This window comes from Anopheles stephensi, chromosome 2, assembly GCF_013141755.1.
Source record: "Anopheles stephensi strain Indian chromosome 2, UCI_ANSTEP_V1.0, whole genome shotgun sequence".
Taxonomy (NCBI): Eukaryota; Metazoa; Arthropoda; class Insecta; order Diptera; family Culicidae; genus Anopheles; species Anopheles stephensi.
In genome coordinates this window covers 19,008,567-19,033,635 of record NC_050202.1, presented here as the reverse complement: position 1 = coordinate 19,033,635, position 25,069 = coordinate 19,008,567, and the positions used below count along the sequence as shown (strand labels likewise).

The window sequence follows — 25,069 nt, the reverse complement described above, 5'->3', positions numbered from 1 at the left end:
TCAGCATTTGTGAAGAAAGTAATATATGAACTGCTGGCAAAGAATTGTGAGAATCAAAAAGATATTTATTCTAGAGAAGACCGCTGGTCTAAACACTGTCCTACAAGCATTAGATGCGCTCTCTATCATTACATTTTTAAAACTCAAAACTCAGAAATCAGATTTCTTTCGTCAATGGTTGGAATTGTTGTGCTTTTATTTACCCCACTGTGCACGACGCTTACCGATTAGCCCTTAACCTAAATTTCCCCAACGCTCCAAAAATAAGGGTGCATTAAAGCTATTGAGCCTGATATTGAATTCATACCACCAAAACCAGCTAATTTGCGTTCTAATGTCATGCTTTCCTTTGGTCCGTATCAGTTTTTTCTATTTCATTTTCACACCAAACGTATGAGTGTACTCCACCCGACTGGGGGCCATTTTCGGTGACCTTAGCTCTGAATGGATTGTTATGTTGTCTGTTTTTTTTTTTGGGATGAACAAAAGAAAGAATAAAACGGTACGGGGGAGAAGAAAAAAAAAAGGTCGACCACACTACCAAACCCAAACAAATTGCTGCTCATTCGAAGTTGCATTGCTGCAGGTGACCAAAACTGCAAATGACTACACATGCATCCATACACAGGCACGGAGCATGCAAGGTGTTTATGGGTTTAAGTGGCGGTGTTTTTTCAATTCAGGTCCCAAAAAGTTTCTCCCTGTCTCTCTTTTTAACATTACCATACAAACTGCCCCATAAAGACACACACTCGTTCATGGTGGAAAAGTTAAGCAGCGTAGTAAAGTTAAGCGTTGGGATGGAAAATAAAACCTGCCGAATAAAGCGACCAGCCAAACACACACTCACACACAGCTCACGGTGGAAAACTGTCATGCATTCAGCAGTCAGCAGTACAAGCGTCAGCAAACGACCGCCCGGACCTTGATGGTGTCGGTTCTGGTGGCTTGTAACCGGATTGGCTCCTCATCATCCAAACCCTCCCTTTCCATCCCCCGTTCAAATCCCTCCCACTTCAAACGCGCCCACGAATGGACGCACTTGAAAACAGGGCCGGAGCGCACCGGTTCTTATAAATAATAAAACGACACCGAACATCCTGCTCATTTCCCGGTTGCGGTTGTGTGGCGCGAGTGTGCAGAAAAAGCTTGTGCACCCCGTTTTCGATTCCGATTGCGAGCGTGTACAGCCAGCGTGTGGCAAACGTAAAACAAAACCGAAAAGCAGGCGACTCCATTTGACAACTTCTCGGTGCCGGTGAAGATACGCTCGTTCGTGTGCGCACGGACGATTCGAAAAAAAGTGGTGTTGTTGTGTGAATGTGTGTTACTCGAATTTTTTTCTTTCTTTTTTTTGCGTGAGTGTTTTGTGATATTTGTTACGCTTCGGGTTTTCTTCCTCTGTTTTTTTTCTGACGATAGCAAGGGAATGCTAGTGTTTTCTGTACTTTATCCTGGATAATGGATAATTCATCCCGAACGGTACAAAGCCGGATAAACCTTCGGCTTCGGCAATGAAAACGAATGCGTTCCGGGAGAATGTGATATTCATGATGCGCTTGTTTTATGCAGCAAAAAAAGGAGTTGGTAGCGAGAGTGTAAAAGTTTTAAAACGGAAACAACCAAATAAACCCGACGTCGAGTTGAATATGTAAACGAATATTTCCGAGCATTTTTAAGGCTATAATTTGAAGCAAGAGGTGTATCTCAATGCTTGAATATTTTTTTAAACGTATAAAAGCACAACATTATCAAGTAAATCGATAGAAAACTCAAAGTTGGTTAAAAATAGTTAGCGAAAAAGGAAAAAAAATAACACAAAACAAGATAAGATAAAAAGAAAAAGCAGTAGTGAAGAGTTGTGAATGTGAAGCAAAGGAAGAAAATAAGAAAGAAGATAAAAAATGTGTAAAAGTGGCGTATGAATATTAAAACAAACAAAAATTAAAATGTATTTTATCTCTTAATGACATTGAAATAACCTTTTTGTATTAAAGCAATTGTTTTATATACCTTTACAGAGAACAATAAGAGGAAAATAATTTATAAAATCTCATTAAAAACCTTTTTTTTCTATTCGTAACGGCCTTTTTAAACATAAATTAACAAAATCCAATTTCAATCCAACTGTCCTTAAAAACAAATTCTAAAAATTTTAAACAATCCATAATGCCAAATTTTAAAATTAGTAAGCTAATAATTACATTACAAATCAGCAGTTACGAGTAAACCCCCACAATATGAGCTATTTATCCACTCGCCAAATTATCACCTCCTGCCGCAAAACAACCGAGCAAAAGCATTTTTCACACCCCGCCCGGATATGGACGCGCAATCAGCGTTAAATTGAATTGAACAACACAGCTGACACACATAGTTTCCGGAACAAAACCGGAAAGCACTGGTCCCTAATCAACTGATTGTAGCAATTAAACCAAATCGCATGTATCTGCACGCGTCACGTTAATTTTTCCCTGCACCGATACACCAAGTGCCCAACGTTTTCCGGTAGAGGGCGCCCATTCCCATCACCTAGTGGATTGAGCTGGTTGAGAGCTAGCCACAGATTTTAAATTAATTTTGAACGATTTTTTTCCGAACCACGCATCATGGTTCCTAAATCACTTAACGAAATTCGCTTCCTATATCAATTAGAGCGGTTTTTTGTAGGTATCAATTTGCATTCATTATTCCATTTGACACATGTCGGCAGCGGAAGTAGGTGTGATAAGAGTGACAGCTGTTTGGGTGTGTGTGTGTGTGTGCGTGTGCGTGCAACAACCACATGGCGGGAAATGGTGTTCCATTTGAGCGCACTTATGTGTAGTTTTGCATATCGATTTGTTTGCCAGTGGCCAGAACGACCGCTCGGCTGACAGAAAGGGAACCGGTTTTTGCAAAACTATGCCAGCATGATAGGGTCGTCCGGACCAAGTCGTTCTTCTTCCTGGATGTAATGTGTAATGAACGATGGCGTATAATTCTTAACCCACCATTACCCCATTAACACGACAGGTGCGACAGGGAACGAGCTCACATCTCCATAACTCTAAAGTTCCTTCAACTTGTCACCGTCTAGTTGCTGTAATGGCACGTGTACGGCGTGTAACCCTCATCGCCGTTCTATCTGGAACGCGTCAGCCCCTCGTTATCTCTTTTTCCACTACCAACCACCACCACCAGCAGCAGTACCGTAAATCATTCAAAGCGCACACCGGAGCATGTGTTTTGCAGCCAGGCAATCGATTTTAATCATATTTATGATCCAATTTGAATAAAACCATCCATCTGCCCCTTGCCAATGTAGCGTGGCACAGTGACCACGAACGGGGGCGTCTCGCACGGTCAAGGTCCTTTCTTCCCCCGGAAGCTACCGGGATGCCGGATGCATTTTTGAGCGGTTAGGCACCGCAAGATCGCAGTGCAGCTCGGGCAGTATTGCCATTAAACAACTCGACGCACGATACCGTGTCTTGTTTTCCGCAATCCATCTGAGCATCCATTTCTCAGAAAAGTTGCCCCCAGTTCGCGCGTTCACTTTCGCGGAACCGACGGTTAGGGAATGGGTAAAGCTAATGGCCCTTTTGCCTGTTTTTCCCAGAGTGGATGTTGGTTTTTCTTTGCCTTTCTGCGAGAGTGGACTTTTGTTTGTACACTGAAGCCGGGAGTGCACCGGCAAGCCTGAAACAGCCGTAGATGTTGTGTGTTTTGCGAGCGGTAACTTTTGTATTATTTTATTTTGTAGTTGCCCGAACGCTGTTTGCTGTGCAGCTTGCAGCCGTCAGTTGATTGCATTCTTGTGCTGCTGGAGCTAGCACTATCCATTTCCATAAAGTTCAGCCACTGTGAAAAGTGCCTTTCGTGCATGGTGGATACAGGAGATGGATGGTAAGCAGAGGGCAACGTTATTGTGTAATTTGCCTTGCATTGTCCAGCAACAAATAGAGCAGCAACGGTCAAACAAGAAGCATTAGACGCGCCAGAGATTTACAGTGCAAATACTTGCGCTTGTATCCAATTATGAAAGAGATGCTTTTAATTGCAAACTAATTTATCAGAGGGTTATTTAATTGTGTTGCAGCTTTTTTTTGGCAACCAGAATCGTCTAATTGGAATATTAGGCTTATGCTTACGCAGGATTCAGATGGAAGATGGTCCTTATAATTCCGCAGGGATTCAAAACTCAGAACCTGCAGTAAATGAGACATTAAGGACAGAAGGTTGATTTCTTATTGATTTCTTGTGACGTCTTCTTTTCATAAGCTTTTAATAGAGACATCAAGAAGATTTTTAGCATTAAAAAATATCTACTCTTATACCTGTCACATCCAACGGCATGACGTTAACCCGATGCGTATGAGGCTAACGAGTTATCACCCAACAAGACATATTTGTTAGCAAATGTGACAACAACCCTATCCCGTCGTCTGCTCCCATTGTTAATCTATCTCAAACCAAGAAACCGGAACCCGCAAATGACGGCCCGCAAAGCTCTTGAACCTCGCGAAGGTGGGCCATCGGTTTAAGCTGCTTTGATTGCTCCCATCTTGCAAGATGTTGAAAAGCCTCGTGCAACCCGTCAAGTGGTTGAGACAATCCACGTCCACCGACAAGTTTAATTGCAGCAGATTAACCTGAAAGCCTCCCATCACCGATACAGCCATACGTTTGATGGTCGAAAGAAGGGACAGGCGGTGCAATGATGATAAGCCGTTGAAGTGGTGCCCTTTGATTGGTGACGATACCGCACTGATTGTGAGGTGCAGTTGTTGCATTGTTTATCTTGGTGACTTGGTTGCCACTTGCTTGACTTTACTTATGGATATAATGCTGATAAATCGATTTAATACTAGAAAGGTCTAAGAGAATCTTCTAGAAGAATCAGTATTCAATCTATGAATTTAGTGAAGCATCTTCCGCCCCTATGAGGTCTCTCACAGACAACCTGCCTTGATCTCCAGTTAGATGCAAGCGTTATCTTTTAATTGAAACGATTCGATCCAATGTCACTGCGTGTCACTGTACTGTCATTAGTGCGGTGAACGCTGCTACCATCTCATTCCGGTTGGACCATATGCAAATGTGACCAGGGCAGCAGTTTGCAGGCAGACACACGGAAGCACGCGAAGAGCTAAAGTTCCCGGAGAACAAAAGAAAAAAACAGCAACCTGCACCCCATAACAAAGCGATCCCGCGAATGCTTGTGAGCTTATGTTTTTCGTTACTCGCACACGTTACAACAGCAACGTTTTTTGTCTGTTTGTTGCTCAAACCGATGACGAAACATTACTTTCTTCGCACACAAACAGCTGCCGCTCAAGGTTTGTGCTTCGGTTGGGTGTAGCGTGTTTTGGAGAGGGATACAGCAAAACAATAACGCCAGCTAACGCAGGTAAATAGGCGCTTCTTCGCGTCGCCACTTGACAGAAGAACGGTAGCTCCAGTAGTAGCTCGATTGAGTGTGAGTCGATGGTGTCACTGCACACACACACACACTGTGGAGCTTAATTAATAAAACACGATCAATCGGCAAGAAGCGCGGGTCTCCTCCATGAAGCGTCGTGCTTGATTCTATCGCGCCAAACAATCTAGATCGCGCGGGCACCAGCTGTTTTTGTTGTTCTACTCCGGATTTCATTTTTTTTCGCTTGCTTGCTGTGTCTTCGTCGTTCGTGGCGCTCGCGTCAAGTGTCACCCGATCGGCACCAGACAGCGTTGCGTCGTCTACGGCATATCGAGCCGCAAGTTCAACGTGTAGTGTGTGCGGTTGTTCAGCGAGCGCGCGCGTCAGTCCGATCGCAAACGCGGCCACAATATATTCCTCCGGCACATCGAGCAATTCTGTTTGGGGCCTGCTACTAGAACCACAGTCCCAAGAAATCTTAAATCAGGTTGGTGAGCACGGCGTGAGAACACCCACGGTGGTTGCCGTTCTGCTCGGCTAATGAATTTTTAATATGGTCCGGCCCCGGAGGGCAACGCATGCGAAACCGTTCAGTGACAGTGGCGATTCGAAATGACAGTTGCAAGTGGGTGCTGTTCGGGTTAAAGTGAGCCTGAGGGCCTCCTCAGGGGGCCAGTGTAGAGTGGTGAGTAGTTGTGTGTGATTCAGTAGCGCAGCGATCTTCCGGTGCTGTTTCGGGCGATTTGCGGATAATGCTTTCGTAGAGGATGAATCAGAATGTAGCGGCAAGCACACTGGCATTGACACATCGTACTGGACAGCTGTAACGTTACTAGTGGCGTAGTGGATACGTCTGAAAGGTGTGCAAGTGCACCGTATACGTCGCTTTTGTCGTGCAGTTCCGTGTTCGCTTCGCCGACCGTCGTACAGCTGACGAAGCAAGGTTTAATTGTGCTGTTATCATGTGCTGTTGGTGAAGTGTGGCGATAGTGAAAGAACTCATACATCATATGCGCTAGGAGCTGTGTGCAGCTAACGTTGCATTTTTTGTTTTCTCTTCTCCTCAAAACCAGTGCTTACCTTGCGCTAGCTAGAGAACCGGTGCAGCGTACGCGGGATTGTGAAGTGTCCGGGGAAAAGCAACCCATCCAGTGTAAGTGACGTGTAGTGCAATCAAAACGCGAGTGAAATCTACAACGTCTGTAAGAGTTCTAGTGATAAATCGACTCAAAAAAAACACACTAACACATTGATATGGCAAGTGACATCAGCGACAATTTTTAATTGAGATAAATCTAGCAGAAATCGTACTTGCCTCAATTAACGATAAGTGATTAGCGTGCTCTCTCTCTCTCTCTGTGTCTCTGCACTCAGCTCGCAACGACGCTAGAATCGTTTCAAGCGAAAAAACAGAACCAGCATCATCATCAGCAACTTCAACAGCAACAACATGGTTTACCTCGCAGCTCGCACACGGTTGTTGAAACTGTCGACGCTACTTCTCCTGCAGAACCTCGTCCTAATCAAGTAAGTCAATTTTACTTCTCTCTTTTTGGGGGGGGTCTATTTTCCATTTCCACCCAGCCATACAGAAGCGAAATGTCAGCGGTTGTTGTCATCGTAACAAACCTTTTCACTATGATTAGTTCGAACTTTGGGCCAGATGTTTCTGATCGTATCTTGCCGCTATAAGTCTTCGAAGCAAGCCGAGACCTTCGAACGTTCCGACTTGTAAAGCTTCAAAACAGAAGCTTGGTAATGATGTTTTGTTTTGCATTTTCGCTTCGAAAGTTAACGTCTAACCCCCGCCTCAAGAACACACTTCCCGGTGATCTGTTTTTCGAACGAGTTAACTTTTCATTTGCCAACGACGGTACACTCGAACTGTAGGGTGAATAAATATTGCAGCACAAACAAAAAGAAAACCTCCGTGGTTCATTCATTCAATTTTGCTTCATTCATCATTCACTAGCTCCGGAGTTGTGTTCTGGTGGTGTTTTTGTAGTCTCATGTCCTTTTTTTGTTTGTTTTTGAGCATCAAAGTTCGTTCTGTTGTTTCGAAACCCCGGGCGCAGACTTTCTGACGACAAGGTGCAATATGTTACCCTGGAAGAGTTTGCCGGATGAACTTTTCCTATTTGTTTCCTGACGCATGAAGACACTGTGCATCAGTCGGAAAGACAGCTTTCTCGAACATACGTTTGGTGCAGCTGGAAAACAAACCGCCCCACCCCCTCCCCCCCCCCCCCACACACACACACAAGAAACAGTAAAAATCCTCATTTTGCACATTCAAGCATGTTAAACTGCTCGTGCTAATCCAAGAGCACCGAAGCGCCCAGCTGCTTTCGCTTCGCACCTCGCTTATCACGTGTGGCACAAATACGGCGCAACAGCAATGGACCGCGGTGAAGTCGAGTTCGAAAACGCGCTTTGCATAAACTGCATACATAATGGATTCTTTGCCCCGGCGAAAAGCTCCAAACCGGTGCGCGCGCGTGTGTGTATGTGCAAGAACTTACTAACGCCACTTAATTACAATGTCAAAACTGTCAGACCAAAAACCCCGCTGTCATCGTCCGCTTTTTTGAGGAAGCCAAAAATACACATCACTCTGCAGGTTAACCGCTTCCGGCAAATGGTCCACAGAAACGGGTGGGCTGTACGGATGACGTCGATTGTAATTTTCGTCGCACTATGGATAGTCTGGTTGGTTTCGATGCGGTGGCCATTGGAAGAGATAACTTCTGCATGATGAGTTCCCGCCAGCGTTGGCAAACGACCAAAGACACGGCCACACACAGACAGTAAGCGAGCTGCTACCGATGTTTAATTAAATCTCAAAAACCACCACAGCGCTTCCGGAACAGCAACCGGTCGCTGCCTGGTGGGTGCGTCTTCCAGCACCGGTAACTTCTGGGCCGACGCGCATCCAATCCGAGCGAAATTGCCCACGTCAGCCGCCCACGCCGGTGTACGGTGCTGGATTATAATCTTAATTGAAGTAAATTTGGCACAATTAAACAACCGAAATTAATAATGAATTAATGCACCTCGTTCCTTCGCAGAACGTCACTCGCCGACCGTGGTCTATGCGGGCGTCTAGCAGTTTGAGCGCGGAAATCTAATTACGCAGATAAGCAGTAGGAACCCGGTGCCACGAGTTTTGCATCAATCAGCCGGCTAAACGCTTTGCGATGCTTCCAGATGCACAGATTTATGGTACGCGGAAAACGCCGACTCTAAAAGTTGCGTCCAGGGATTGATGTTTTTGTCGCGGAAACTGTTTTATAAGTTAAATTGAGCTTAGCTACGAATAACGTTCTTCGGGTCTAGACTTTTCGAGGGACATTTAACGTCGGTGACGTCTATGAGGAGGAGTAGACCACAGAGGAAGATCAACTCATCAAGCTTTTTCTTGCATCTCAGTAGCCGTAGTACTTAATGAATAGTGACGGCGCTGTCAGGATTAGCGTAGTACCTTTATTTGACATCTATGACGCGTTCGGCGATCAGGTGGATTTTGACAGGGGATCATCTTTCCAACCTGATCCTGTCAAATGAGCTTGTTTTTAATCAGTCTGATGATAGGCAAAGAGAACCATGATTAATGGCTGCCATGGAAGTAACTCTTTCTAGCAGATGAAAGACTTCCCATATGCAGAGTTGACTGTTTAACAACGGGCAATAGTCAAGGAAGACAAAAATGACACAAAAAAGGGTCCTTGAGGTTGTAGGGCAAATTAAGAAGAGGAACTTTGAATATCATCTAACAATAAGCAATCAAGAGTATCTCACGTCAGTTAAATTTTAAGTTGTTCTATGTAACGTTCTTTGTCGTTGGGATTAAAACCACCAAAGGCCTCGACCTACAATGGTTTTCGTTGCCCATAGCGTGATATTCAGTCACTCCTGCTTACGGGGAGACGGTCTGGATGGGTTTTAATCCCTCATCCTGTCGTGTGATGACCTGCTACACTATCACCTCGGCCGCCGGACAGTACTATGTGACTATTTGACGTTGGAGCATCTAAATATTATTCTGAGAAAAATGGCTATATCAGGTGCACCTGTTTAAAAAACTAAACAAGAATTTTAATACCTATTATTCTCTACCTTTTAGCAATACGGCCAGGCTGTTCTTTATGAAGAAAAAAAAATTCTCTACCTTTTCTCTTCCTTCCAACAGATCCTTCGAAGTGTACTGGAACATACCCACCTTTATGTGCAATCAGTTTGGCTTCGACTTTGGTGGCGTCAACCGGACGTACTCCGTCGTCCAGAACAGTAACGACACCTTTCGGGGAAATGCCGTCTCGATACTGTACGATCCCGGGAAATTCCCGGCCCTGCTCGAGAAACCATCCACCAAAACGCTGTACAAGCGTAACGGTGGCGTACCACAGGAAGGCAACCTAACCGAACATCTGCAGATATTCGAACGTCACCTAAACGAGCTGGTACCGGATCGTAACTTCAGCGGTACGGGCTTTACCTTGCAAAACATCGCTGTTAAAAACCTGCAACAAAACATTCACCAGAACCCATCCCGTTTTTTTTTTTCATTTTCATCTTCCAGGTATCGGCATTATCGACTTCGAGTCGTGGCGACCCATCTACCGGCAAAACTTTGGTTCGCTCCAACCGTACAAGGATCTGTCGGTCAAGATCGAAAAAGAGCGCCACCCGTACTGGTCGGCGAGCCATCTCGAACGGGAGGTACGTGAATAGATTAACTTCTTTTCTCCGGTAAACGATACCGTTCCCACGGTGACGACCGATAATGGCGAACCCATTACTGGGGAAGCTTTTACCAAAAAAAAATGCCCCCGCCGGCACACTCAACCCTTTCGAAGCGCCCAAAGACTCTCGATACGACAAAAATAAGATACTTCCAGAGGACGTTCGCGCTCTCCCCCTTTTTGGTTGGAAGGTGGAAAACCACTAACCTCCATTTGTCCATTCACTTGAAATGTTCGGAAAAAACGGGGGTTTGCCGAATGGTTTCCCATAAATAATTGTCGGAAAAGAGGAGTAAACAAGAACCTCTGAATGCATTAAACAGAACGCGCCAGCCGAACGGGACTTTTGGGCGGACGTTCCGTTGTTTGTTGGGATGCCTTTTCATTTCACTTTATTGAAGACTCTCTGCCGAAGTACAAACGCATGAATGAGAAACAAAAAAAAAGGAAGCGCTCATCGAAACCCAACGATCATCGACGTCATCAGGCTAAGTGGGCCGAAAGGGTTGCCCATGGAAACACGCCCGTACACTTTTGGGGCAAGGCACCGGGTTTGCCGAAAATGACCAACAGACGATGGGTTCTTGATTCTAGTTTCCTTTCCTTTCGTTTTGTGTGTGCATGCTTCACAGTATCATAAATATGCGGAAATCATGCGTAACCCAAAGTATTGGGCTGGAGCTTTTGGGGAGCACGGATGATTTGTTTACTGGGCTGAACCTTTTCCCGGTAGCTCGGTAACGTGCAGTTCTCTGTGGGGATGAACTTTATGAGGAATCCTTCCAAAATAACCTGTAGCAAAGGGGAGTTCTTTATTATGAATCGACTTTATGTTGAAGGATATCCTTGTGACTAAGAATAGAAATTCTTTTTTCTGCAGAAAATTTCATTAAATGTGAACCAATTCTTCTAAGAATAGTTTAATTGTTCATTTCCCGAAATCATTAGGTTCAAATCAAAATCTGCTTCAAATCTACCTTGACTTACGTTGCAATTCTATGAATATCCTGAATGATGCTCAACTCTGTTGTATCACGCTCTTTTGCATCAAAACGCCTGAAAGTATGCAATTTATCATAGTCTACTTTGTAAAAAAATACAGTTTTTCATAATAAACCGTTGCTACGGACCAAGATTCGCCTAAATTCCTTATTGCCTACTTGTAGGCGTAATTGAGCGAATCATAATTGTGTATTAAATAACCTGTATATGACTTCACGTACAAGGCTTCACACGGCTGGACTAGATATTGAATCCTGTCCAAACCGTAACTCCAAATGCAGGTCAAACAATGCTTCTCCTACTTCCCAAGACTTTTTTTCCAAGAATCGAAATGGCTTGGATTGCCTTTCCTCTCTTCCCTTGACATGATTATTTACCCATAGCTGGATAAGTCAGTCCAGCACGGAGAGACGGTCTGGTTGGGATTTTATTCGCGGTTCTTGCCTTCTCGCCTCGACCGTCGTACCGCCCAGTCAAACTTTCCAACTACAGGTAAAATTATGGCAAGGAAGTCAGTAGACAAAAAGAGGATGATCTGTACTAGAACGCCTGAAAGTATGCTTTTTTTTCTAGTATGCATAAAGAGCTCATCTGCGATACATCGCCGAATTCTAAAGTGATCCTTCAAAGTTGATTAAAATATCAATTATTATTGCTATTTAACTAACATAAAAATATTTAATTTAAATAGAAATCTTCCCATTCTCACTCCATTCCTTATTTAATGTCAGTTTTGATTCAACGTATGTGTCTTCCACTCCCAACATTCCTTGAAGACAATTCAAGTTAATCAATCCATCGAACCATAAACTCGCCCAATAAACCAACTAACTATGCTGGCCGCTACAACCTGCCCAGATCCTTCGAGGAATTAAATGTCCGGTCAGTATTGGTGGCGTTCTCGCCCAACGAAATTCATCGTGATGCATAGGACAACGCACGATGACAGCGACATAACTTGTTTAGGCTTCGTTATAAATTTATCCGGCCGTTCCATTTGCCGGCGAAAGGCTCAACCGGTTGCCTTATTTTCCCGGTTGAGTTTCGCCGAGCGAGCTTTCTCCCGGAAGGTTCACTTTGTACACGCTGTCGGCGCCTTTCGATTCCTAGAAAAAGGAAGTTATTTTTTGAAGGGACATCTTCCGCCTTTTTTTGTTTTGTTTGCCTACGAGCGCATATTCCACATTTCTTTCAGCTCATTGGTTCGATTGCGCGGCATAAGGCCGGCAATGATGCGTGTGCGGTGACGAATGAATCCTTGAGTTCCTGGAAGGATTTGGCATACCGGCTTGCTAAGCACCAATTTGCCGTCCGTTTCCTTCTGCATCCCGCAGTTCGGTTGGAAGTCTAACTCTTTTGTCGGGTTTTTTTTTTTCAACAATCCTTTCGTTCGGTTCACGATTCATCCACAGCAGGCAGAAGAATTAAAGGAAGAAATCTGTTAACAAAATGGTTCCATTTGTGACATGCACAAAAAAAGTAGAATCTGGTCCGATTTTTGGAACCCGTTTCGAGGCTTGCAAATTGTTTTGGGAAGGCAATTGGAAAAATCCTACATCAAACCGACCTTCTACCCGACGGGTTTGGAACGCCCGCTCAGAGATACTGTGAATGAGTTTTTTTTTTATTCAAACAGGTGATGAATGAGGTTTTTCATTTCCCAGTTCAACATTGTGCATTCCTATTCTTCTCCTGGTTTTTTTTTGCGTGTCCATCCAATTCCATTGAGATTTCGCTTTCCATTTCGCCTTTACCGGGTTTTTCCCGCTTTTTTCATCACTTCAACGGTATTGAGAAAATGACGGAAGCATTCCTTAATCGAACCGAACGGACATTGGACAGGTCCACGCACAGCAACAGCAAAAAAGCCCACCGAACCACGCTAGTATGGAAAGTTTAATAAACCGGAAAATGAAAATCATATCCCGGACGACGGTTCCCCGGAGGCCTACCGACGATGGCGATCTACCGGATATCGCTGTCGACAGTGAATCGTTCGGACATTGATCGGTTCTCGTTTTTCGGAGCGACAAAAAACCAGAATCCCCCGAACGGAAGCGGCCTCTAATATGCCGGGATCCATTGCACCGAACCGAACCGGTGGCATTGGTTGAGCATTGTTGTGAGTGTAGGGGAGGAAAAAAGCGTTCGAATTGCATAATTGAGCGACGAAGGATTATTGGATTAGCGTGATTAGTTTGCATTCCCTCGTCGCATTGTTTCAGGTGTTGAGTCGACGGAACAAAGAGCGTCACAATCTCAAATAGTTTCTTTGTTATTCACAATAGTCGATTAATATAGCCTTTGCATTCTCTAAAATCAATCAAGTCTGCATTAATTTTTTATTTGAATTTCTTTATGATAAAAACAACCAAAAACTTAAAATAACCGCAACGAAATTGTGATAAATTCGTATCACACAAAGGCATAAAGACTACCCGCTATACTTACTACTGCGCATCTCAATTGAATATCAGATTTAGTACTGAAAATTTTACAAATTCCCTTTTCTATACTTATTAGGCTAACAGATTTTCAGGAATCAGTCTGTATGAAAGAATCGAGCCAACAAGCTATTTCAAAATGTTAGAAAGATCCAACTTTCAACAAAGTAATTATTTCCGATGGAGACGCCTTGTCCCTTGTGAATTTACTACCAAAAATCTGTAGGTGCAATAATAATGTTAAAAATTTTGCATCAGATTCAGATTTTTCCTTATATGTGTGAGTTGTTTAAAGCTTGGCTTAACACACCTTAGCTCTGCAAGTAGGTTGGCCAAAACTTCTAATTACCATGAATGGGGCCTCTCATGACCAAAGTCAGTTTATTTATATGTGAACACAATATAATTTACTGAAACTAACAGACTTAAATTTCCAGGCTTAGGTTATCATAGACCCCAATATATAGCTCAGGCTACATGGAGAGAGAACATCAAGCGCAAAACTAAGCGTTGTGTCAAAATGCACTAATTTTCTCTCCATGAAGCCCTAGCTTATTTACTATCCATGGGGACGCCTAGTACCTAATGAATCAATGGAAAAAAAATCATAACTTGTCTTAAATACCTAGTACAACTATTTAGGTTTAATGTACACGCATTTGTAGAAGTACACTAACAAGAAAATTGAACATTTCGTTGAAGCTTCCAAAAACAATTTGCTGGACTGGAACCGGTCAAAAACATCTTATTACCTAGAAAATAATAATTACCAATGGGGACGCCTGGTACCTGGTGCATCACCTTTAACAACATCCTTAGCAGGAAAACTCCCTCATAAAGCAGATAAATTTTGCATATAAAGCAGATAAATAGATGAATAGCTACTGAACTGCTATGCTAGTATTCTTTTAGCTCCTGTCCACATAAGCAAAGGTCACGGCCTATAAAGCCTTTCCAAGGCTGAACCGAATGGTTCCGAGTACTTCGAATGTTACTCCACTCCAAACTAGCGTTCACAAAGCTGCGCGATAGTGATCAAAATTGAAATCGTTTCATGGGAAAAAAAACTTTCGTATAAGATGTATCATTTGTTTACATCGGAAAAAAAATTCCCGTAACCGGCCGATAGGCACTCACACAGCGAATCGATTCGAGTAGTTACCAGTAATTCCGAAATGGTATAGACGAACATTCCTCAAATGAACGGTCAGTCAAATTGATTCTATTTCGCTTTTGCATTACTCCAAACTGTCATTTGTCATTTGTGTGACAACTGTCAGACGGGAAACGACCGTGACAGCTCGGTTTTGCATATTGCCCGCCCAACCGACCGAAAAACTATTTGAAAAACTAGAAACGCTTAGTAGATGTTCAATCAATTTTCCCCTTTTTCCCCCACGAAACTTTCAAGAAAACCACAAACCCTGTGAAAGGAAAGGGCAATGAAAAACCGCGACCAACAGGACATGAATATAAATGCGCCTGCTGATATGCAATCGGTTCGTCCACCGTGAACCACCCAAACGATTTAGGATCCTTCAAAAACCGCTTGACGGTTCTGCGGTTTGATGAGTTTGATGGTCATTTTTGTACACGAATGGATGCCGCAATGCTTGTGGATTTTAATCTGCACCGTTGTGCGACCCCACAACGGCCCAACCACAATCGGTTTGGCTTTGTAATGAAATGTTTTCCTATAATTACGAGTCGCTCCCTAGCTTGGTGCCATTAGTGTCAAGAAATGATTGTAACCAGCCGCGTACATATCGACCCTAATTAAGGTTAAGTGTAGCGATTCAACAACCAAGAGAAAAAGAATGTAATAACATTCATTATCTTCTTTTCTTCTAGTAGTACATAAACATTAACAAGCTAATTTATAACGACAGTGTAAATCGATAAAGCAGCCTCACACACACACACACTCAAACTCACCTCGCCACGATTGGAAGATCGTCAATATTTGAACTTTTCGACCTTTTCGAGTTACTTAACAATTGTTTATGAACTTCCCTACGTTCCGTTCGTGCACACTTCATAAACGCCTTTTTCGGATGTTCGCTTCCTGGCGCCTCGAACTATTCCAGCCCGTCCCAGTTCATTACAATTTCAAGCTTTAGGGCAAACTGGGCTCTTTTTTATCCCCAACTCACACTTTGGGACAAACTTTTGCCCCCGAGCAACACAACCCTTACACAGTCTACCTTTGCCCTTCCTGCTGTACAGGGCGCCACTCGCACTTATTCCTCACAAAAACACCGACGGGGAGTCCAATAAAACTTAATTAATATCTTTTACGATATTAGTTTTATTGCTCGACAGAGAATGGACGATATAAAAGATGAAAAAACACACGCACCCTTCTCTGGCTGAAAGTAACCGGGAAACACCAGTCACCAGTTTCGGAGCTGGTTTAAGCACGGTACTCAATACATCAGCGTACAGCGAACCATTCAACCAACCGAGGGAAAGAAGGAGAAAAAAACCAAACGAACTTCATCTGAAACTGTGAAAATTGCTTCTGCGAATCACCTAGTGCGGGACGGAAACTTCTAACGGCAAGGGCTAACGGGCCAAGCGAGCTTTGGAAAAAGCTGAACATGATTTTAGTTTTCGTTTTATTTGCTTCAGCTTTTAGGTGCGAGGGGGCAGAGTTCGTAGTTGAAAGAACTGACCATGTTTAGGATTTCTAACTTCATGGTAGAGAGGACGATTGAAGCGTAGTTTAGTTTTCTACATTTGAGTCGATTAAATCTCTTGGACATTTGTAGTAATTTTTGGGTATCTAATCTAATTTAATGTTCAACAGTATTGGAACCATAGTTTATTGCTACTGACTATTAGGAAATTATTATTAAATAATTTTCTATTAAAGATACAAAATATTTATTTGGTTAAATGTAATGGCTTACATACACTTGCAAAAATTATTAAATAGAGTGAAATTTGTAATAAGTCATGTGGATTGCATAACTTAGGGCGCCACGACAAGCTGGCTTTTCGAGTAAAGAAACATTTCTGCATTACCATTGTCGGTTTAATAATGGCTTAACAGGCTTTTTCTCATCCCACAGGGTATACGCCGGAAAGTATGCAATTTAATTTGTATTTTACATTTTTTACAAATTTAGCTAAAGTTGTATACTTGAGTTTATAAAACAACACAAGTTTAAAAATCTCTACAAAATCGATCGAAATTAAATTTTTTATTTATTTTCTTAGTAGTAGTTTAGTAGACGGCTTGACGCCTTATTGCTAACATCGCATGCAATTACAGCGGAACAAATATGTAACAGTCGTGCAGATAGGTAATTAATTAGCTGAGATTATCGGTTACCCATTTTAGTAAAAAGCTTTTGCTAGTGGTATCATGTACGAAATATCGCTAATTTAGCGCCTAAAAGTATGCATTTTGCACACCTACATCATCTTTGTTGTCTCCATTAGTTTAAAACTTATTTCACGTACAGTTCGTTTCCAATTTTAACAAGCATCATTCAATTACAATGCTTTGATCGAGTATAATCCACAAGAATCAATTGAATATAATATCAGGTGCCTAAAAGTAGTCCGCTTTTCGAACATATTAGCCTGCATTTGGATTCAAATTTATTATAATGTCATTCGAACAGCATAATTAATTGAGTGGAATCAAAAACAATGGAAAAGCATCACGTTGAATAACGGCTTCTACGGATGCTCATCAATCATCAAAATGCCGAAACCCCTCAACGCTAAAGCTTCTGCCGACTGTAGCCCCATCCATACTGCGAACAAATCAATTCACCTAAATATTATCCTTTTCTAGGGTTACTATCACCGTACAATGTTGTACGCCCACAGGAATCGCTTAATTGCTTCCCCCATTGAAAGCACATTCCCAAACAGTCCTCACGCACACACACCAGTCAGCAATTAAGAACCACAAAAAAGGATGGAAGAAGCAGCGCAAACAGATTGTTTCGTAGAACATCGCTCCCGTTTGAATGCTAGCATTAGCCAGCATTTCTCTCATTCCACTGCACGGACCTTCTCCGGAAGCCCTGTTCCTATCGCTGGACCACTAAAATGTCATTATCTTTTTTGTTGGGAAGCAAATTTTCTATTGTCTCAAATGAAGGTCTTCCCGTTGACCCTTACTAGGAGTGGAGTGAACGAGGATGCTTTCTGCCATATGGAAAAGGCACAAAATTGTGCATCCTCGTGTTTCCAGACACAGGAGATGCACCCTGCATCCGGTGGCCATATTTTACCCGTAGCCCACCCAAACAAGCGTATTCTTCTCCGTTCTATAATGGCTAGTGTTGTGTTCTCTGATACTTCTTCCCTTCCCTACGCTTCCTGCAGTGAACTCTCTCGATAGTGGAACCAGAAATGTCGACTCAAGTTCCTTTCCCACCGGAGCTGTCTTGTGCTGGGTGAAGAAATGTGCAACTGCAAAAAAATGGTACCCAAACCTACGGTAAACCTCGAGTTCTTGGCCCCGAGCAGTCCTCGGTCGTATATTATCCTAGGCCGGCTGTAAAAACCAAACATAACCTCGAAACCGTGTACGAACCTGAACACATGGTGAACCGGGGCGAACCTGACTCGGACCCATATAAACTCTCGGAAAAAAAATCCTTCCCTCGGGATGCTGTGTTCTATCCCGATTTAGTAAAAACCTTGAGGAAGGTCTACCGACGGCGCTCTGAGTGGAAAACTTTCCACACCGTTTCGTTTCATTTATTTATACTCATATCGGTCTGTCTCTCTCTCTCTCTCTCTCTCTCTTTCCCAGGCAACACGACGCTTCGAAGCAACAGGGCGCGACTTTATGGAGCAAACGCTACTGCTGGCCCGAAAGCAGCGACCCCTGGCGGCCTGGGGTTACTATGCATTTCCGTACTGCTTCAACATGAACGGTGGCGCGAACGCTCGTTCCGAAAACTGCTCACCGGAAGTGCAGCGAGAAAACAACCGGTAATACCGACGGGACCGAAAGTCCTAAACTTGCCTTTCATTCTACCAACTGTAGAAGCTCCCCAAAAATGCAACAGTGCCTTAGTTTTACGTGTTTCTCCAAACAACGAAACGAAATAGTCGACCAGGGCTGAACAGAACCTGCGGAACGAGCACTCCACCCACAGTTTCCCGAAACATGGTTCCGATGGATATTCTTCCAGGAACATGGCGTCTGCTTTACATCGAACCCCCATTGTTTCGGATGCTGGCATCCCACACAAGGCCCTGCCCACCGATAGTGTTTTGTCGGTAGTACCGTAAAGGGATTTTAACCATCGCCCAGGCGCCACCTATCAGCCGGTACACCTTTTGTCACGCCGAAAATCGGCCGTGCGGGAGGAATTAATAAATTATCGCCAACTTTCAACACTTCACATGTGGCGCGCCGCTCCGTCCGACGACGCCGGATGCCGATGGCTTTGTCACAATTTATGGCGCTCCCGTTCTTTCTTTTCGAGCCTTTTCCCGGACTGGATAAATGAATTGGTTTATTGCGCCAATGTTGTGGAAATGTGCGACAGATAGCAAACGAGCCGGTGGTTTATTGTGCGGCGCTTGTCGGTGGTGGGAATGTACGGGGAAAGGATTAACCCTCAAGGAAATGAAGTAATGGGAAGATTTGTGGAAATTCTGAGTCATCTTTCCGATGGTAAAATGAACACTTTTGGTGAACACTACAGGGAGAAGAATTCCTTGTTAAAGATAGTATACTTTTCCTTGTTCATACGTTGATGAGTTAGGAAAATGTTGCATGGTAAGATTGCAATAGACGTTCTCTTCTCTCCAGGCACCAATTACCGATAAGATTGATAACTCCTCGAGGATTAGTTCTGACCTCCCAAACTACTCTAAACAACGACAACATTGCTATAGAGAGAATCCTCGCGAGACAACATCGATCTGTTTCAAAGATAATCCAACAGGGCTTTTAACTATGGAGTGAAGAAGCTTAGCCCTGAAGGAACTTAAATTGAGCAAGCTTTCGGGAAAATTCTGAGGGAATTATCTACTTCTAAAACAGTTTAGTATGGTCGTTAAGGAAATAGCAAGACCTTTCTTCACACATCGAGGCGATAACGACGCCGGTCTTCACACGGCAGGACCGGGGTTCAAATCCCATCTGGATTTTTCTCCAGTAATAAGGACGACTATTCAACTTAGTATGGTGGTCCGGTGGCCGAGACGATAAAAGCGCCGGTCTTCACATGGCAAGACCGGGGTTCAAATCCCATCCAGACCGCCTCCCCGTGCGTAGGGCTGACTACTTTACTACGGGTAAAACTAAGTCACATAAAGCCAGAAATGACAGGTCGAAACCTCTAGAGGTTGTACAGCCAAGGAAGAAGAATTCAACTTAGTGCTCGATTAGATGGCCCCCATGACCGTCCAAGTCATGAAGCTTTAAAGAAGACGACATTTATTGCCTTAAGATATGCTCAGTGGATGAGTCTATCTTACTCTATTTACCTTAATCTCCCAGCTTCTAAGGACTTCAGGACTAATCTTTGAATTCTTCTCTACCTCTTGAAGCAACACTCTTTTTATACCTTTTATCCCTTCTATTCCAGAATTATGTGGCTGTTCGACAACTCGGACATTATCTTCCCATCCGTCTATCTGCGCGAAAAACTATCCCCCAGTGAGCGGGAGCAACTAATAAGGGGACGTGTGCGAGAAGCCGTTCGAGTCGCACATCGTAACAGTGCGTCAAAGCCTCGACGCAAGGTGTTGACCTATCTGCGCTACGTATACACCGACACCATACAGTACCTGACCGAGGTAAGTAGAGAGAGAGAGTAACGCCTTCTTCCCACCAAACATCCACGCCCACCTCGGTAACACACACTTGATGCTAAAGAGCGTGCAAAAAGCACTTACAAAAGTTGCACAAAGTGCAGACTAATGGCTCATGCATGATGCACGGAGTGACTACTAACAACAGCAACAAAAAAAGCTACTTGAAACTTCCGAATGTCAACAAGTTGTCAACTGTGTGTGTGCGTGTATGTGACTGTGTCATGCACGGTTTGGGAGTATTTGATTGCTACCTGTTGCTGGGGCTGGTTTCCTTTCACCGACGTTATAAATATTGATCAAACACCACATCCCGAAAGGATGCGAGCTCCGGAAGGACGGAAGGATGATATTATTTTGCATACGTGAGTAACACGTCCGGAGAAGCTAACATTCCGTAGACGAAGTGGGGTAGAGTTCATGTAAGATGCAGACCCTATCATGTGCCGTTTCATATATACTCTCCAGTGCGAAAGTGACAGCTTTCAACGAACGAACGAACTGACTGTCTGTGACAAAATATTATCTGTCCGATAGATTATTCACCAGACAACACCAGAAAAGGACCGGAAAGGGCAAAAGTGCGTCCATATTGAAATGAAATGTGTCATGTGTAGGTGCCATGTGAGAAAGTAACACTTGGCATGAATTTAATGTAAATGATTGCGTTCATAGACGAGGACAAAATGATGCACTACTTTTTTAAAATTAAAAAGCACCATCAAAGCCTCAAAATAGTTGACTCGCTTCGAACATACAACAACGGTAACTGAATTTACCTACGTTGCTGAAGTGCAACTGCACCATCTACCTATTTTTACCAGCAATGATACACTTCTTTCTCAGCGTCTTGTCCGAGTCTTGCTCCTGATCTGAGTACTATGTTTGTAAATGCCACCAGCCCATGATTAAGGTCACCGGAAACTTGTACCAAACTCAATTACGCGCCGGGCATACCGAGACCATCTTGGCCCGAAAGGATACGATCAAGTTCAAGAACGATTTCAAGTTCAAGAAAAGCTAAATAGGAAACTTATTTATTTTTTATTTTTTGTAAGTGCTTGTAAGAGATATCCTGCACTTTTGGAGTTAATGTCCAATGAAACATAGTTTCCTATAATACTTCACTTTTTTCAGAGCTGTCTCAAAATTGTCCCTACACAAGCCTCAATTTCCGAAGAAACTTTCAGTCCAATTTGACAGATATTGTGACTTCCATTGACAAATGATGGAAACTCATGCCGCCGACGTGATCTGCAAAGTACCGGTGACTTCGAAGTGGCATCGTCCAAAACCCATTTTCCACCGAATGAACCCACTCGGGTGCCTAATTTGGTTGAGTATTTCTGACGTTTACAAGAGACAAATCGCGAGTAGAAGACGTCAGTTGTGGCCCGGTTTTGTTTACTGGAGCCAGTCGCCCACAGGAGTCCCATTACAAGTGGCGTTTGCTTCGGCCCGTTCCGTACAGCTGATAACGGCCCTGCCGACACAGTGGTTAGCCGTTGTTGTTTATGCAGCCTCCGGGTGTCCGGTGTATCGGCTGTCCGCTGCTTGACACACCAACCGCCAGGGAAGTGTACCATGGGCGAACTTTTTAATTATTTTCACTACTTCCACTATTCCGGGTTCGTCTGAACTTGAGAAATTCTCGGTCAAAGCCACACCACGCGCTTCCACCGAAACACGGGGGAACCGATCGTTGGGGAAATTCTTCAGAAAAAAGGGTCAACGTCCTGCGGGAAAAGAGTGGAACTGGCGGTGGGTGAAAAACCGAGTGGCAAAGAAAAAGTCCTTCCATACGGCAAAAACAACATTACCGAACCAAGTGCGGCACGCTAGGCTGCAAAAACATGAAATTTGATGACAACGAGTACGAGCGACTGAGAGAGCGAGAGAAAAAGAGGGCGCGCGAAAGAGAGCGAATGATGCACACTTGACTTACTCCTTTTCGCACCAGTTTTCATACAACTGATTTTTAGTTCGGCTTTTTTTATTCGATGCAAACTTTTTCTTAGGAAAAGAATTAAGTTTTAATTTTCCTCCTCGTCTCTGTGTGTAGAGACGAGTTTCCCGGTGGTTTCGTTATTAGTTGCCTCTGAGCGTTGTGACTTTTCTCCTTTTTTTTTTGTGTTTCGGACGTCATCATCGGACGTTCCTTACCTTTGGGAGATTGATGAAATTGAGTGGAGCCGGTCGCTGCCACTGCAAGATGCGTGCTGGCAAGTGTCTTCTGTGACTTTTCATGAGAGCAACCGGAGCTCCATAACGGGCTTTCGCTTTTATTCTCTAAGTATTTTGGGACAATTTATGCTGAAATTCGTGTGCTTAGCAGAAATTTGTTGGCAAAGTTCGGTTGACTGACGCAAACATAAAGACACGTTTGTTCGCAAGTTGAGCTGAAATCGACAAAAAAATAATGTTCATAGTTTCGTGACTTTTGGGAAGCGCATAAAAAAACTTTAAACATTTCCAGAAACAAATTTTGCACACCGGAGCAGGTTTTTTTTTTGCTCTCCGAACTCTATTCAAACCTGGCTGGTTGGCTCTAAATCCTCGAGAGAAAATGCAAATTTCTAATTGCACTTCTTGCGCACAAGATAATGTCTAATTTTCAGCATGACCTTTCTGGTGAAAAATCCCATTTGCTTACTCGAGCACGCAATTTCCAGAAGAAGAAGAAAAAAGAACACAGAAATTTTCCGAAACTGTCAAACGGATTAACCAACAGAGTGCAAACTCCAAATTGGATCTAAATTCAATGGGGACCTTTATCCCGTGACACGTTGGCTCGAGCGTTGCCGTTGTTTTTTTTTTCTTTCGCACCTTTTCTGGTTAATTGTCATTACCGGAGTGGGTTGGATTTTGTTTTTTGCATTTTGGTCTAACTCGGTAAACTTGCTTGTTATTTATGTGCATCTAAATGCGTCAAGCTAATTAATCTTGCTATTGAGAGTTGTCTGGTTGGGTTCCCAGTACAAAAAAAAAACAGACATCTTCCCTGCCATTGTATATTAATAAAGGAGGGTGTTTTTGGGTAATGAAGATGTGTACTGTCGTTTTCTAGAAATAATGTAATCCTTTCCCAAAGGGATCCAATGTCTAAAGAGCACTTTTCTCCTTGATAAAGATTAGATTGAGGATTATAAATTTAGACAGTTAGGGAGGACTTCAACAATGTAATGCTCAACACCTTTTTCTTTCGGGACATTGAATCTTGATAATATGATTATTTTTATTCACTATATGAAGCAAACAGAAAGTTATTCAGGATGGAATCTAACAGCAGAAGTGTCGACATTCATCTATTCGATACAAGGCACCTCTATCACGCCTAGAACTTATCTTCTTGCCACCCTTGTTGTTGTGCCCGTCTTGAGCATTCATTTAGGATTTAAATGGAGGATATTCTGAACTGTTCTTTTATAAGGATTGCCCTAACAACCTGTAGATGGCGCTACAACGTCTACAGGAGAGCGAATACAATACTAGCTTGGGTTATAACTGGGTGTTCTAATCTTAAACGGTTGACTAGGCTAGTCAAAGTCTACGCAGGAAAGAGGTCGAATTTAAGCAAATGTCATGTCCAGTATTTTGCTCCCAATATTTTACTAGATCAGATTTTTTTTTTTTCAAGCGTAGCACGATACATTTTAGCTAACAATATGTTTGAAAAACTGCGAGGATCATCAAAACTCCAAACACAAGTGGCTGGAGATGTTCTAGGATTCGGTAACAAGCGCAGCACCAGCATCAAGAGCAGTGGTGGGTCTAGATATTTGGAGGACCCGAGCGGAATGGAAGTTGAGGTTCCTCTAATTGTGATGTTAGAGGGAAACAACAGGATTTCCCTCACCCTTGAGGCCCCCCTGACCGACGAGGCTCCGAGTGGCCACTCCTTCCGCTCCTAGGTTGATCCGCCCGGTTCAAGAGCGAGAACGAAGAGAACTTCTTGGCTAGCCTTCGAAAAAACGTTCCGACTGTATTTGGTCACTTTGTATGGGATGCGTCGACCTCTATATAATACAGGGATCATATCCTAAGCTGACTTATAACAATACGTTCTTATCTGAGACCGTCCCAACACTTAAGACGGAAAACACCATCTATAAATCAAGATCGAGAAATGTTAGTTAATTAAGCTGTAATGTCAAGATCGATATTTTTTTTTCCTTTTTCATTGAAATTCCCTTATAATTTCCCCTTTTTATGTTCGTGTTCAATTGCAGAGCGACTGGATCAATGCACTGGCAGCCATGAAGAGCACCGGATCGGACGGAATTATTCTATGGGGCAGTTCATTCGATCTTAACACACGGTAAGCTTAGCTTCATTGCCCTCCAATCACCAAATTGACTTTCAATTTCAATAACCTTTATGTTTCTTTCACGTCACAGACAAAAATGTACCTCATTCAAACAGTACCTCGATAGTACGCTGGGACCTGTTCTAAGTACTCTGCAACCCCGCTACGTGGTGGAAAGTCTGCTAGATACATCCACGTAAACGACAATCAGCTGCATCCAACAAAAAAAACCCAACACAAACCGACCAACCAAATACCAAGCTGGAGACAGCAGGAGTTCTATGCTTAAGCGGATTTTTTTTAAATATTTTATTGTCTAGCATTGTAGTGAATACCGATTAAATGATTAACAAAGACTTAACATATTCAAAGA

The 25,069-nt window shown here is 43.2% G+C and overlaps 1 protein-coding gene across 20 annotated transcripts; it reads left to right on the top strand.

The window, feature by feature from the left end:
• Window positions 1-1,095: 1,095 nt before the first annotated feature.
• LOC118507348 (hyaluronidase Tab y 2.0101-like) lies at window positions 1,096-25,069 on the top strand. 20 transcript variants are annotated; one of them, XM_036045745.1, is made up of 9 exons: window positions 1,096-1,258; window positions 6,478-6,557; window positions 6,743-6,931; window positions 9,594-9,886; window positions 9,984-10,123; window positions 18,373-18,554; window positions 20,165-20,375; window positions 24,620-24,708; window positions 24,788-25,069. In XM_036045745.1, exons 3-9 carry the CDS (start codon window positions 6,855-6,857, stop codon window positions 24,894-24,896), a joined length of 1,101 nt encoding a protein of 366 aa, XP_035901638.1. In that variant the 5' UTR covers window positions 1,096-1,258; window positions 6,478-6,557; window positions 6,743-6,854; the 3' UTR covers window positions 24,897-25,069. The 20 variants fall into 20 exon arrangements, with proteins under 20 accessions (XP_035901638.1, XP_035901636.1, XP_035901633.1 ...); XM_036045743.1 differs by having other exon boundaries at window positions 1,096-1,322; window positions 6,779-6,931; XM_036045740.1 differs by having other exon boundaries at window positions 1,096-1,358; window positions 6,779-6,931.